The 14,115-nt window shown below is 35.0% G+C and overlaps 2 protein-coding genes across 3 annotated transcripts; one reads left to right on the plus strand and one right to left on the minus strand.

The window, feature by feature from the left end:
* Positions 1-751: 751 nt before the first annotated feature.
* Positions 752-4,000, plus strand: LOC130742395 (uncharacterized). The gene is made up of 2 exons (XM_057594499.1): positions 752-1,269; positions 3,730-4,000. The coding sequence occupies exons 1-2, from the start codon at positions 1,118-1,120 to the stop codon at positions 3,803-3,805; spliced, it is 228 nt and encodes a 75-aa protein (XP_057450482.1). The 5' UTR covers positions 752-1,117; the 3' UTR covers positions 3,806-4,000.
* Positions 4,001-6,324: 2,324 nt separating this feature from the next.
* On the minus strand, positions 6,325-11,069 carry LOC130742434 (E3 ubiquitin-protein ligase SINAT2-like). Of its 2 annotated transcripts, XM_057594550.1 has the most exons (5): positions 10,780-11,069; positions 10,396-10,442; positions 9,111-9,443; positions 7,790-8,176; positions 6,325-6,874 (listed from the first exon to the last, which is right to left on the minus strand). In XM_057594550.1, the coding sequence occupies exons 3-5, from the start codon at positions 9,330-9,332 to the stop codon at positions 6,554-6,556; spliced, it is 930 nt and encodes a 309-aa protein (XP_057450533.1). In that variant the 5' UTR covers positions 9,333-9,443; positions 10,396-10,442; positions 10,780-11,069; the 3' UTR covers positions 6,325-6,553. The 2 variants fall into 2 exon arrangements, with proteins under 2 accessions (XP_057450533.1, XP_057450525.1); XM_057594542.1 differs by lacking the exon at positions 10,396-10,442 and having other exon boundaries at positions 10,780-11,068.
* Positions 11,070-14,115: the final 3,046 nt, after the last annotated feature.

The raw sequence follows: 14,115 nt of genomic DNA on the forward strand, positions 1-14,115 counted from the left end.
AATAATTAAATGCAATCAACCTTTGTAAAAATGTCTAAATTATGCACAAGTGTGTCCAGCCCCTACATGAATCTCACGCGTGCGAGCTTTATAGCATCAAGTTTACCCTTTTACTATATGTGTTTAATATAACCATATGTATTTTCATGTGAGACAATTATGTTAATAAGCCTTAACTCCTAAACTAACTCAGCGTTACCATCTCACTGGTGAGTAGGGTTGGTAATACAAAGATCTTCCTGATGAGGGTTGCCCACCAACTATGCTTTTAGTGACTAGGGGATTCGAACCCTCAACCTATGGATAGGTGAGAGTTAAACCGGAACTTGAAGCCAGTTGTGTCAACCTATATTGGCAATAACCAATATTTTAGAAAATTGGATTGGTCATCGAACCGGTCAAGACACTGGTTTGATATTAATTAAATACCAAAAATATTAGGACATTACGTTAAACTTGAAAAAAAATTGTTTACATCCAAAACATATTGGTTAATGATATTCTCATACATTAATAGTTATTTTTTTTTTTTTGAACTCCATTAATAGTTATTTACTGTTAGTATGAAAAAACTTTATTGATTGTATTTACATAAACAAAAATAAACCTTCACATTCTGAACATTCTTTTTGAAATGTCACTAGCTTTTCTGGCCCAATTCAAAAAAGGCCCAAATCTCACATGTCTCAAGTTAAACCCTAATGAGCTACATGTTCCACAAAGGCTGCTCCAAATCTCTCCATCTTTCATCTTGATCATTCACTCCCTCAACCTCTAACAACATCCATTGCAAGCCACCGCTGCACTGTGTTTTCAGTTCCAAAACTGGAAAACGACGTCGTATCCGTGCCAAAATAAAGAACCGGTAAAACCGCTGAATCTCCGGTTTGCTCTGTCACACACAGGTTTATACAGTGTTCCGGACCGGTGTAAGGCCTGGTTCCCGGTTGAACCGGCCGGTATTGGGCTTCCTTCCATTTGGGCTTAGAAATAGAGATTGCTTGCAACTCTCTCTCAAAACAAAAACAAAAACAAAAAAAGAGGAAAAAGAATAATTCCTATTTTGTGCGCAGAAGCAGAAGCAGAAGCAGAACCCTGACTGTGGAATTTCGGAATCATGGGAATTACGAATTTCGTGCTGACGGTGGCCGGAGTGAGCGCGGTGGTTCTTCTTCTGAGGAGTGACGTGAAGCAATCTGCATCCATATTCAGGCGCAATGTCAAGCACATCCGCAAGTGGCTCGAAGAAGAAAACATCTCTTCTTCCAAGTAAGTACACACGCGCGTTCTTCCTTCCTTCCTTCTTTTCACAATCTATCTATCTCTCATGTTTCTGAATTCTCATCCCTGTTTTCGTGATTCATTCATTGATTGGGGATTCAAAATTGTATATGACTGTTTTCATTCTTAGCCATTTTTGCCTGCGTGCTTGCTTATGTGTAGTTATGTAAGCGATTCATGATGCCTTAATCTTATGCTGATTAGTGTGCTACTGAAGTTGTTTTGGTTTAGGCGAATTTAGAGCCTGTTTGGTTTTCAGTTGGGTGAAACCCAACGAGTGCATTCCGTTGGTTGAATGTGCATTGGAAATCGTGATTTCGAATTTCAATGCTTCAAACGGATTTCCTAATTGAAAACCAAACAGACACTTAGGTGTGGGGTCCTATTTACCTTTTGTTGGTGAGCTACTGACGAAAGGAACATATTTAACCATTCGAACCAAGTTTATAATTTTTTGGAGTTCTTACGAATCAGTACCATAATTTGAGAGTCACGGTATAAAGTGTACTACAACTATTTTTAACATTAAACCATGATAAAACATAGAAAGAGGATGATGAATGTAATGGCAATTCTTCTATTGCTCTTGCATGTTACTTAGCCCACAGCTGTTGATGGTTCTTTAACTTTTCAGTTTGTTTTTTTGGAATGGCTTCCCCTTTTGTTTATTGTAATTTACCAAGCTTATATTATTATCCTAAATAACGTGGCCTCTTCATAAATTGATAGAGATTTAGCAATGAGTCACAAAGTTTTGTAGCAGTAGCCTCTAGATCATGCAACCTTTTCCTGTTGATAGGAAGGGAAACAAAACAACTGTTGTTGGTTAGTCCGTCCTACTTTTCAAATAAAACAGCTCTCCAAAATATTAACGAACATGCTAAATACTTCACACATATATATTTAGTTGGTTTTCAAATTGGTAGTATTAGGAGTATACTTGGAAAAAGTTGTGTACTGATTCCATATGACCTGCTGGACCATTAAGTCAACCCTTGAAAAATATGTAAGCTATGAATCTTTTCAGATAATTATTTGAGGACTTTGGGTCCGATTGCTTGTTCTCTTCAGTGAGGGTATTTGTGCAATGCTACATTTTGGATGTTTTATATTTTCATATGAATTCATTTATATATTCAGATGCTTCCTTCCATTCTTTCTTAACTTCATATTCCGATTTTATTTTTCTGAAACATAAAGCAGTCCAAGGAAGGTGTTTATTCAACATCTAAAAGTTAGAAAACTTTCTAGTTTTGTGATTATTTTTTTTTAGGCAACTTATATGACAAACTTGTTTGGCAGACAGAAAGGTGTTTTAGTTCTGCTGAAAGGTTATTTAGTATTTACACTCTTGGAGATGATGCTAACTAAATATATTGGTCATATCGAATGGGGTGTGAATGGTAGATTTGTGTACGAGGATGGGTTGCCTTTTAGCTAGTAAGCATGGTGTAGTTATAAGTTATAACTTATAAATTAGAATGGTAGCAAACCTAAAGTAGTTTCCCCACTTGACCACTTCTTTAATACTTAGACAGTTAGACTATGTCTTGATGTTGTAGAGAGGAGGAGATGGGATGGGAGGGAATAAAAATCGAAAGGGAATAGCTTGTTGAGAAAGATTTTCCTTTCCTATGTTTGAATTATTGATGACTGAAGAAAGATGAAGGGAAAAAGGACTGTAAAATTTCATTATGACCTGCGTACACCTTTTTAAAAACACAATTTTGGTGATAGAATGTAATTGGTAATACTTTCACTGTGTTTGGGTAATGAATTTTAATTAGATAATGTATTTATTTGGTGGATTTTAAATGACCTAGTGGTAAAATCTTGTTTGGATATCAAATTAAAGAATTTAGAAAATACTAAGTACTTTATATAGGATAATTTTGTAGCCCAAAGTAGGGAATGTGAAATTCTACTCCACCCTCTAAGAAGGTATTATGAAAATTCCACATTCCCTTCTCTCCTGAAAACTTCACTGGCCTGGTTCTGTCCACCATCCGGCAAATCGTCTACTTCGAGTCTGATATTAACATTGTTCACCCGAATACAGCAACACAAACTCCATTAACTACTTCACGCACCTATTCTAGTTGAACCTGGCCTATGCCGCATCAGTTCATTGACGTGATGTGTGCTACTTCATCACTGGCCTAGGTAGGGGGAGTTTTGTTAGGTACAGTTATTTAATAGTCAATAGAGTAATAACCGAATGGGAGTTATTTAGTTGGTAGATTGGTGAATAAGACATGTTGCTTAACAATAGGGGAGGGGTCTTTTGACTCAGCCAGGAATAAGCTCAGGAGAGTCCAGACTTCTCGAAAGTTTTGAGAAGAGTGTTGTCAATCTTGTTTTTTTCTTTCTTTCAATAAAACCAGTGTTTTCCTTCAATTTTTGAACCAGTTTTATCACATTGTAATATTTTTTGTGCTCTCTTTTCAGGACAATTGAGAAGTCCACTAAAGAACTGGAGACAAAGGTTCCTCCTAAAGACATTCCTAAGGAGGACAAGCACTAAATACTTATGTAGCTGATGGGGATGTTTAGTGGGGTAATTTTGCTGCTTCTTTGTGTTCACCTGTTTCTCTTTGAATGGATACGTGGTATTTTTCTTTCTTTTACTAAATGTATTCTTCATCAATAGCTGTTCTATAACTCTTGAACGACATCTTAGATATATTTACCAATGTTATAAAATTTTGGTTGTTCCACATTCCCATTTTTTGAGTATTTTTCCACCAGTTGACTACTCTAGATCTGGCGGTAACCTTTCTTAGACTTGAAAATACTGACTTTTAGAGTGCAATTCTTTTGCCACTAATGTAAGGTGATGTATTACTTGACCTGAAAGGCTGTTTGATCCTTTCAGAAAAATCATTTTTCTCATGCCTGTATCTAAATTGATGCCTTCCGCTGCCACTCATTTCCTTTTTTGCAATGGGGTGTTGGTTGGGTACTTGGGTGTGTTTCAATGTGACAGGATTACGTGGGGCTCTTCAGTAATTTGGGCCAACCTGCAAACCTTCTCAAACAAACACAAATGCTGGGTTGGTTTGGTTGTGAGTTAGGTTGGGTCTGAATTCTGATCCATTCAACTAGGGTTGGTTCACAGATTTTAATGCTCTGAATGAACTATCAGTCCTTTTTCCTTGGGATATTACAGGTCTGTTTTTTGTTTTCAGAAAATTCAAATAGGTCTTCAGTTTAAGATTTGTAATTAGGTAAAGAAGAAATATTATTATATCTCCATAGCCCTAGAGTGAATTCACAGGCCCAATTCAATTTCTAACCGTAGGACTATATTACAAATTTTAATGTTGTTGGAACCTATTTTCAAATTTTCCATGATGCACAGGGAATTATCGTTTAACCTTTGATAAAATGATGTTATGAGCCCAGATGCCATTATTCCACTTGAACTGAATCACTTTTAGAGTTTTTAATTGAAATTATATGAGTAGCTCCTTGCAACTTGGGCTTGATAAATTGTAAATTTTGACTTGCTGACTTATGGGTTTAGGGTATTTATTGACGTATGTTATGGTTACTACTGCCTTATTGGTTAGGACATGTGTTATAAGGGTTGAGACTTTGATTAATGTAAATATGTAATGCATGATTTATGTGATGTATGCACGTTCAAGAACTTATGGAGAGGACAACGGGCTGTGTGGGGGTTTGGGACCCAACTCACTCATTTAAGTTGGTGATCTCTCTCTTTTTCTCTCTCAATTTTGTCCTAAAGTTGGTTCAAGTTTTGAATTGATCAACCTCTCGTGATGTTTATATTAAACTCGCTAATTAATCATATCCTTTATAAAATGTGGTATGGTATAACTACAAAATATATGTCTTGGTGAACGTGATTGATTTGCTTTCTAATTGTCTCCTACACAAATTAGTTTATTTAAAACCTACTACTATTTAGTCATATCCTTGATTAAATGTGCTATTATCTCTTGGTGAGCGTGATCGATTTGCTACTAGTTTTCTTCTACAGGGACAATTTATAGTATGACTGATTGATTCCTTTCTAAGTCTAGCCTAGTTTTTAAAAAGGGTTACTTGGAGATTGGTGAATTGTTAAATTGGCCATGTTGAGTTGTGTCTGTATCGGATTCTAGGTCTTGACCTTTTGGTATCCCGGAATATGTATGTGTGTGCTTCACTAATTGGTGCGTTCTAATGTGTACATTCTCATGTCATTGATGGAAGTTTATTATGTTTAGTTTAATTTTGATGTTAGATGGTTAGATAATGATTTTGATTATATTCATAATTGAGTATAGTACTAAACACTGACAGTTAAAATAATATAGATGTCCAATCATATACGTTTATTTTTAATAGCAACTAGTTTTTTTATAAAGGCATCTATATTGTTTGCTCCATATTTATATATGTCAATTGTTCTTTATCATTATGATATCATTTTTAACTAATTGAAAGCTTACTTCAAACGCGTGCGTCGCATGAGTCAACGCAATGCACTATTAGGAGAATAATTAGAAGAAACAAAATGATTTAGAATTATTCTTAACCAACCGAATTTGGAATGGTTTAATATTAATGTATTTTTTTTTCTATGAACTAGTTATGGATTAAAATGAAGAGGGAAAAAAGATCTATATACTAGTTTTCACCAAACCCCTCCCTTGGATGATCTTCATCAATTTCTGCGTGTGATCTATTCCTAAATTCTTTCCTATAAGTTTGACTTTAAAAGGTTATCGTATCAAACACAGTATATACTTTTAAATAGTATAGTGTTCCTTGCCTGAATTTCCCAAGAATCTTATAGCATCCTCGATTAACCAATATGGGAAGCACATGCTTCCTTGGAAAGAAAGTTGAAGAGCAAATTGGAAGTAACCTTGTACCACACAATTTTGAAAAATGATGGGAACTCTCTAAAGCTAGCTATGTTTGGATACTCGTTAATACTTAATACCGATGTAAACAGATATTAGCATTCACTTTAAGAAAAAAAGGATGAATTTCTTGTAAATTGAGATGAAAATATATGCAACTTGTAAATTGAGATGAAAATATTTGCACGTTGCACTGATATTCAAATGCACACAACTAGTATTCAAACATACACGTACGACATAAAGTGAGGTAATTGAAAGGGAATATATAGATATAAGTTAAAGCACTGATGCTTCATTCTTTGGCACACAGCAAAATCTCAAAACAATCGTAGCAGGTTGTGTACAATAATTGCTTGGACGTGGACATCCCTAATATATTACATTTACACCTCTCATTCTTCTTTCCATATACGACCTGTGATTCTCAGCTTCAACTCCTGTCTATCCCCACCAGAAAAATAAAGGCCAAGGTTCCTCTGAATTATAAGACCATCTTGACTATCTCGAACTTTCCGATGACTGTCACGAATGCTCCTCGGAATTCCTTGCCATGTAAGCTTGCGGCCATTTGCGCCAACTTCCAAGCTGTAGCTGAATTTCTTTGCTTCACTGTCCTCACCCAAAAACCGCAAAAAGGCCATGTAAACTGGAGCTGTGCCAATCTGGAATGCCTCAAAGTGCAAGCAGAAGTGTCTCCCAAAACTATTAAAAATCTGAAAGCAAGAGAGTTCAACATGTTAGTGGGGTTTTCATGTTAGGCTTTGCGTAGACAATAACATCATGAGGTCACAACATATTATGTGATCACAGATACTCAACAGACAAAAGGTGAACCCATGTTAGCTCAGCATAGACTTAGGATATGTTCAGATGCAAACCCAAGAGGAAAGCACTTTGCACTTTGTAATTGTAAGTAAAGTCGATGTGTTCAAAACTTCAAATTGTTCATCAAATGTCAAAAGAACACATGGCTACGTCATGTGACCCATGATGTGATAGCTCGTGAGCTCCTTCTCAAAAAACATAATTAACAAACTGGTACGCACTACGCAATAACTACAGCAAGGAATTAAAAATAGTACAGAAGTAGATTTCTTTTTCTTTTTTCAATAGAAACAGGTATGGCCATGTTGGTACACAATTAATGCCATATATTTAAGCTATGCCAGTGATTTAACGATTAAATTATACAATAATGTTTGGTGGACACCATTTTGGTGTAGAGATAGGAAGAGAAGAGGGGGAAATGATAGATATGATATATGATGTAGTATGATAAGAAGAGAGAGATAGAGAGAAAAAAGTGGTGTTTGTGGGTGTAGATATTGTTTTGCGGTCTACCAATAACCAATCATGACATTATAACAATAACAAGCAAAAACCCAATATATGATAAATAGTAATCGGAGCAAGAACTTTTTTCCTCAAATGATTTCTCAATTTTCTGCCCCCACCAACAAAATCTTGTCATTTTGATTAAAAAACGTGGGGCAGTTACAAACTTACATTGTGGTTTTTAATTCACATGCCAAAATTTTATTTGTGGACAGGGAATGAGACATAATTTGAGGGCATAATAGATCAAGTCATCATACAGGCCAGCTATTATAATGCATTAAATGACTTACAGTTAGCATCCATGTGGCATTCTCAACTTCATGTGGATTTGATTTGACATATCGATGATTGAAGGTGCATCCATCATGCATGTCAACCTTGTGATCATCCTTTAGATGGGCAAGGAGAGTAGGAAGGTCACCCATCACAGAGCACTCAGATCCAGCATATGGGCAATTGTATGGACGAAATCCACAACTCTGCTCATGCTTAAGCTTAGTATAGTATGGGAATATATCATGACAACCTAGGCTCTGATATTTGCAAGGAAGCTCCAAAGATTCTGCCACTTTCTCCAAAGCCAAACACCTTATATTCTCAAGATCATGGTCGCAGGTTGGGCAGATATTATGGACTTCAATCTTACAATTGGAACATAATGTATGGCCATTTGGGCACTGAAACACACAATGCAGCCATAAAGCAAATATTAGAAATTTAAAGTTTAGAAGAAAATTACAAGAATTGATAAATTCAAAGTAAAACTATGAAGTAAAAGTGAAAATGATGATTAAATATTTCAGCAGGTTCTAGCAACCAGTCCCTTATGAACCACATTCCTGTGAGTATGATTTGAACCAAACGCACAATAGAAAGTGACTATGAAAGAACTATAAACCAGATGATCTGTTTGTTATTTTTAGGAACACAGGAGTTAGAAATGGAAGAATCTTTTGTTATTGAATAAGAAGAATGAACAGAAAAGGAGAGAAATCTCCTCCAAGAGTTTCCACTTGCATCTGAGTCACTACTCTACCTTCTCAAAGTAACAAAACTGAATCAATGCCTCTCCAACCTCACATTCCCTATTTATTTCTCCAACTAAACCCCTCCTACTAACAAACTAACTTAGTCTCTATGTAATTTCCCTATCCCATATCCTAAAGGATGCTATTGCTATTAGTCCAAAATACTCACTAATTTACCTTTATCAAATTTGGACAACTTCCATGCAACTCTCTTCACAAATAAATATGATAATAAAACCCCAAGGATTCAAGATATTGAATTGGTTCATCCTCTCCTTCAATCTCTCCATTCATCTTCTCACTCAAGATCAATGACTAAAGTAATCCACATTGTCCAAAAAATTAAGTTTGCTAAAGTGAGGTTTGATATGCATCAGCGTTAAGTTGCATGATGGAGCCTTTGCAGTGAAGGGATAAGCAAATAAGTTTTATCATCTTCAACTGTAACCATCCTCTATGTATCACAGAGATAAAGGATTACAATGCCACTATTTTTTTACCTATATGTATTTCATGTGTGCAATCATGCATTTGAGAAAGGTTTTTCTTTTCCAAAAAGAAAGAGAAATATCAAGCACTGCACCTGGTGAATTGGGGGATACATCAAATTCTTGCAGACAGGACACTTGAGTAAGTCATACACGCCATTCTTTGAACTAATTTCATTCTTTCCAGTCGACCCAACACTAGATTTTGGAAATGTACTGGAACTCTTGGCCTCAGATTTAGCTTTGCCTGTTTCATAATCTGAAGACAGCAGGTGAGATTCAAGAACTTCTTTGAAAACACCGCCTCCAGGAGCCATTATGGACCCTGATCTGCAGTCTTTCTTTCCAAATGACTGGGAAGTGGGAACCAGATCTCCTCCACTTTAGCTCAATTCATCTGCTTTGAATATTTTTATGGCATGCTACAACTGATAAACAGGTAAATTGTCAATCCAAAAGAACTTTACATGGTAAATGCTACTATAGTCAAACTCTGGCATACTTTAGTCCAAAATATGGGGTTAAGAGACTTTTTTCAAAAAAAGCAAACACAAGCAAGAACAATTATAATATGCTTTTTTTACGTAAGTAATGAGTGTATTGAGTTTCCTTGGATAGCTTTAACACAGGTACGATATACATATGCACCAGTGTCTCTGGCTAACACTAGAATGTACATAAAAATTAAATTTTAGCAGTACTTTCCAAGATCCATAGAGTCAAGAAAAGAAAATATGCCTGAAATACAAGAATAACATCAAACAACAAAGTTACCCCCAAATGCAATCTGTAAACTGAACCTCGACTTGCCACATGGATAAATTACTCAGTAAATGAGAATTTTCACATTAAAACCATTTAAGCATAGCATAAACATAAAAAAAAATTTCACATTAAAACCATTTAAGCATAACAGAAACATAAATTTCTTTCGCATTGCAGATGACATGCCAATCAACATGTTTCACTAGTTGCTAGATGTCTTAGAAGACACGTAGAACATGTTGTATTCGCTGCCAAACAGTGAGCCATTCCAACAGCTAAACTACTATGAAATTGTTAAATTGATATCGAAAGCTTCAAACTGCAGCTTCTTCACCTTAAGGGGTGAGAATGGAACAAATAACACAAACAAAGCAAAAATCACACATCTAAATAATAACGATAAAGTACAAACCCAGATCAATTTTCAAACAGACATCCTCAACAAGAAATCTCTTACTATACACTAACAGTGATCCTCATCTGAGTGCCTTGTGTCTGATACAGTAACATGAAAACAAATAAATTCCACCACATAACATATCCAAATGAGAAAGAAAAAACCCAGAAATTCAACCAAACAGTGTACAAGTCTAGTTGGCTATGCCAGAATACTACCTTTTCCTACTCCATCCAGCCAATCAAAAACTGGAACAAACAAGGGGCTGAAAGAAAATAGAAATCAAGTGATGATATCTGAAAAACAACCAATTTATGACATGCAAATAAGCAGAACAACCAATACCCATAAATAGAATCACAATGCAACAAAAACCAGGCGTGCAAAATAGGCTAATAGGTACAAATCTGGGCAGAAAAGTTGAAAAACCATACCAATCAGAGGAAAAAACAAAAACCCAAGATGTAAACAAAAAATTAAAATTAAAATATAAAGAGATACCCAGTTGAGAATTCCAAGCCATATATAAGAAAAATAAAAAAGAAGGAAAATCGAGACACAAAGTACTAGAAAAACAAAATTCCGGGAGTTACGGAAATTACCGGAGATTGAAGAAGAGGAAAAAGGTTTGTCTTGTTCGTATCGATAGGGATGTTGATTGTTGTTGACCATGAACGAACAATCAATGTTTCGTTCGAAATCGCAGGATCAAACCTTTCTCTTGAATTGAAATTGCGCTCTGTTCCTTTTTCGTGTTATTTATCTCTCTCTCTCTCTCTCTCTCTCTTGTTTCTTTTTTTATTTTTGAATTTTTTTTGAGATTTGGGAAATAAATAAATGTGGAATAAAAAAATATAAAATAATGTTTTGGGGTTCTTTCTTGTTTCTTCGTCTCCGTTGTTGTTGTCTGGTCTCGTCTCTAATGAAACGATTCGTTGCCAAGACAACAAGGTGGTCCAGAGATCCTCTTCCCGCACGCGACGTTTAAAAAGTGAAAAACCAAACTCCTTTTTCATTTTCGGTTTTTTTTTCACAATTTTGATGTTTCATATATTTAGGTTCCCGTGAGATAGTTCAAGTGGTAGGAGTTATGAGACATATAAGGGTAGGGGAAGTATAGGGATCAATTCCTGACGGATGCAATTTATCTTTCTGATTTACCAAAAAAAAAAAAAAAAAAAACTGAGTTGAAGTCTCACATTAGTTAAGAATAAGAGTATTGAAGACTTTTTGAGAGAAGTGTCTCATAAACTCATTGACGGAAGGTTTTGGGTAAAGATGTGGCGTCGGTTCTCTTGGGCTTTGTTTGGTAGGAGGGAGAGAAAGGGGGAAGAAAATAAAACACGAAATTCGAGAAATGAATTTGGATGACACCTTAGTCTGTTTCCCGAACAAGTGGTATTAGAGCCGATAATTAGTGTAGTCATGGTGACGGTTAAGGTCTCGGTGCACATTTCGTTTATCAAGAGGTTCAAAAAAATTCATCTCTTCTTAAGCCCCAAATTTCCTCTCCATAGCTCCAAATCTCCTACCCTTTCATGGTTGTCTCCTCTCTTTCCCAATCAACTACAAATTGGAGGACATCTTGTGCAAAACGTTCGGATCCTGATCTCTCCTCCACTGCACTCACCAATCCACATCACTTCGCTCCTCCACCACTTGCCTTCATTACTGTTGTGACAGATCAACGATTAGTTTGGTGAAGACGCCTCTGTCATTTGCATGGCGGCGGATCCCAATTTCTAGGGTTTGATGTATAATTTTTTGGATTTCTTCTTTGATTTGAAATTAAAGGTTTTTTTTAGATTCTCTATTGATTGATTTGCCCATTGGTCTCGGAAAAAATATTGTTAATGAAATTCATCTTCACATTTAGTTTATTTCCCTCTTTATTTTCACTTTATTTCTAGTATTGAATGATGGAGAAAAAATCATGATTTTATTAAGATCTTACTTTTGAAAATATCTTAACTAAAGAACAGATCTTAACTTTTGGCTCTCTCTCATGTCATGTCAGCAACTCCAATGGTGGATCTTGTTAGAACATCTCCAATGGAGATCTTAGTCTGAGATCTTAAAATAAGATCTAAATCTAACAAGATCTCACCACTGGAACTGTCCTATATGACATGAGTTCTTAGCAAAAGTTATGGTCCATGTCTTAGCTAGGCTAGCTTTCAAACGTGAGATCTTAAATGAAATAATTATGGTTTTTCTCTCCTTCAATACAAGAAATGTAAAATAAATGATATAAATATATTGGTATTGTGGGTCCAACCAAAATTAAAGTAAGATATAAATCATTTGAGCGAAATGTGCATCAAGACCTTATAGGTGCCTTAAATATGAGTTAAATTCCAAAAGAAGATCTCATTGTTGGAGATGGTCTTAGGTACAGATCTTATTTAAGATCTCAGTTAAGACCACCGCATTAAAGATACTCTATACAAGATACTCTTAAGTTCAAAAAAAAAAAGTGTGTAAGCTTCTCCCAGGTCCTAACAAATCTATCTATACACACCGCCCAATGATCAATCCATGGATGAGATACTTAAGAAGTTTAGCTATTTTTTTTTAAGTTGAATTGTTATTGCAATTTCGACAGGGTATGGTGAAATTCAAAGGTCCTCTCTAAGAGTGCAGCTCTCTCTCAACCTAAGGGTTCAAATAACCACTTTTTTACACTGCGACGACACTTATTAAAAAAGTCCAGCTATCGACCAAAATAATTTCTATCCAATCATTCTCCCTACACACCGTTTAATTTATTGCTTCATAGTTCATATATCAATGAGTTTTCTTGCACCCTAACAGCTTGCTTAACTGAACTTTTGTTAATTTTTCATTTTCATTCTTCATCTCATAAGTTTGTAGATTTTAAAACGATGCCCTCATTTTTTAATTTTAACATATTTTTTAAAATTCTACAAAACAATAGTGGGGAAAAAATAGAAGGTTTCGTTAATTGAAAGAGTATTTTTCGTAACTTTACTTCATCTTTGCTAACAAAGTGTTAGTTAAGTTAGATCTTATTCTCAAATGGGAGGGAAAAAATTAGGGAAAAAGTGTGGTATTGTTTTTTATTGTTCTGATGAGGTTGTTCTTCAAGGTCCAATGGCTCAAATAAGCTCGCGCAGATTGGAGTAGGGTTCTCCGGATTCATTTAGTTTGGTTTTTTGGGTAGGTTGTTCATTTATCTCGGGATTTTTTGGTCCCTCTTATCTAGTAGCTTTTAGGTTGGTTTTTTGGGGTGTTGATAGCTTCCTTTGTATATTCTTGGAGGATCTTTTTATTGGACGCTTTATCTCAGTTTTTTGGGATGACGTTTCATTGCTAGGTGTTCAATTTTTATGAGTTACTTTTCACCTTTCTTCCTCTGTATTCTTTTGAGCTTTGTTCCCAAAGCGTCTTCTTAATATATATATATATATATATATATATGTATGTATGTATGCTTTAAAAAAAAAACTTGATCAAATGATCAGTCTATTAATAAATTTATGACATGTAAGCCTTGAATGAAAACATCACAAAAATCTAGTCTGGTCTCATCAGTTCTAGCTATTAAAAGCAAAATGTATTAGATTGAATAGAACTAATTTTTTTTCGTAGTAGTAAATTAACACAAAATATTCAACAATTCATCTCTTAATATATATACCCAAATATACTTAACTAAAATATTCAACTTTATAATAAAGAAAGTTCTTTGACTGATATTTTCAAAATGTTCAACTAACACCTTAATCAAATATTGATGGAACCGAAAAGTGAGTATAATAATTTGAATGAAAATATGAGTTGGTATATAGAAGTTATGATGAATTATATGTATTTAGAAGTCTTTCAATCTCTTGAACAAATTATTTCTCCTTAAAGAGTTAAAAGGTTGTGTGTTTAACTATTATAGAAGATGTGAGAGTTGTGTTGATGAACAA

Source organism: Lotus japonicus, chromosome 1, assembly GCF_012489685.1.
Source record: "Lotus japonicus ecotype B-129 chromosome 1, LjGifu_v1.2".
In the NCBI taxonomy this organism is placed as follows: Eukaryota; Viridiplantae; Streptophyta; class Magnoliopsida; order Fabales; family Fabaceae; genus Lotus; species Lotus japonicus.

Coding starts and splice junctions, on each gene's coding strand:
- LOC130742434 (XM_057594550.1), bottom strand. CDS start 9,332: ATGGCTCCTGGAGGCGGTGTTTTCAAAGAAGTTCTTGAATCTCACCTG. Junction 8,177..9,110: donor TGTATCCCCCAATTCACCAG/GTGCAGTGCTTG, acceptor TGTGTGTTTCAG/TGCCCAAATGGCCATACATT. Junction 6,875..7,789: donor ATGCCACATGGATGCTAACT/GTAAGTCATTTA, acceptor TCTTGCTTTCAG/ATTTTTAATAGTTTTGGGAG.
- LOC130742395 (XM_057594499.1), top strand. CDS start 1,118: ATGGGAATTACGAATTTCGTGCTGACGGTGGCCGGAGTGAGCGCGGTG. Junction 1,270..3,729: donor GAAAACATCTCTTCTTCCAA/GTAAGTACACAC, acceptor CTCTCTTTTCAG/GACAATTGAGAAGTCCACTA.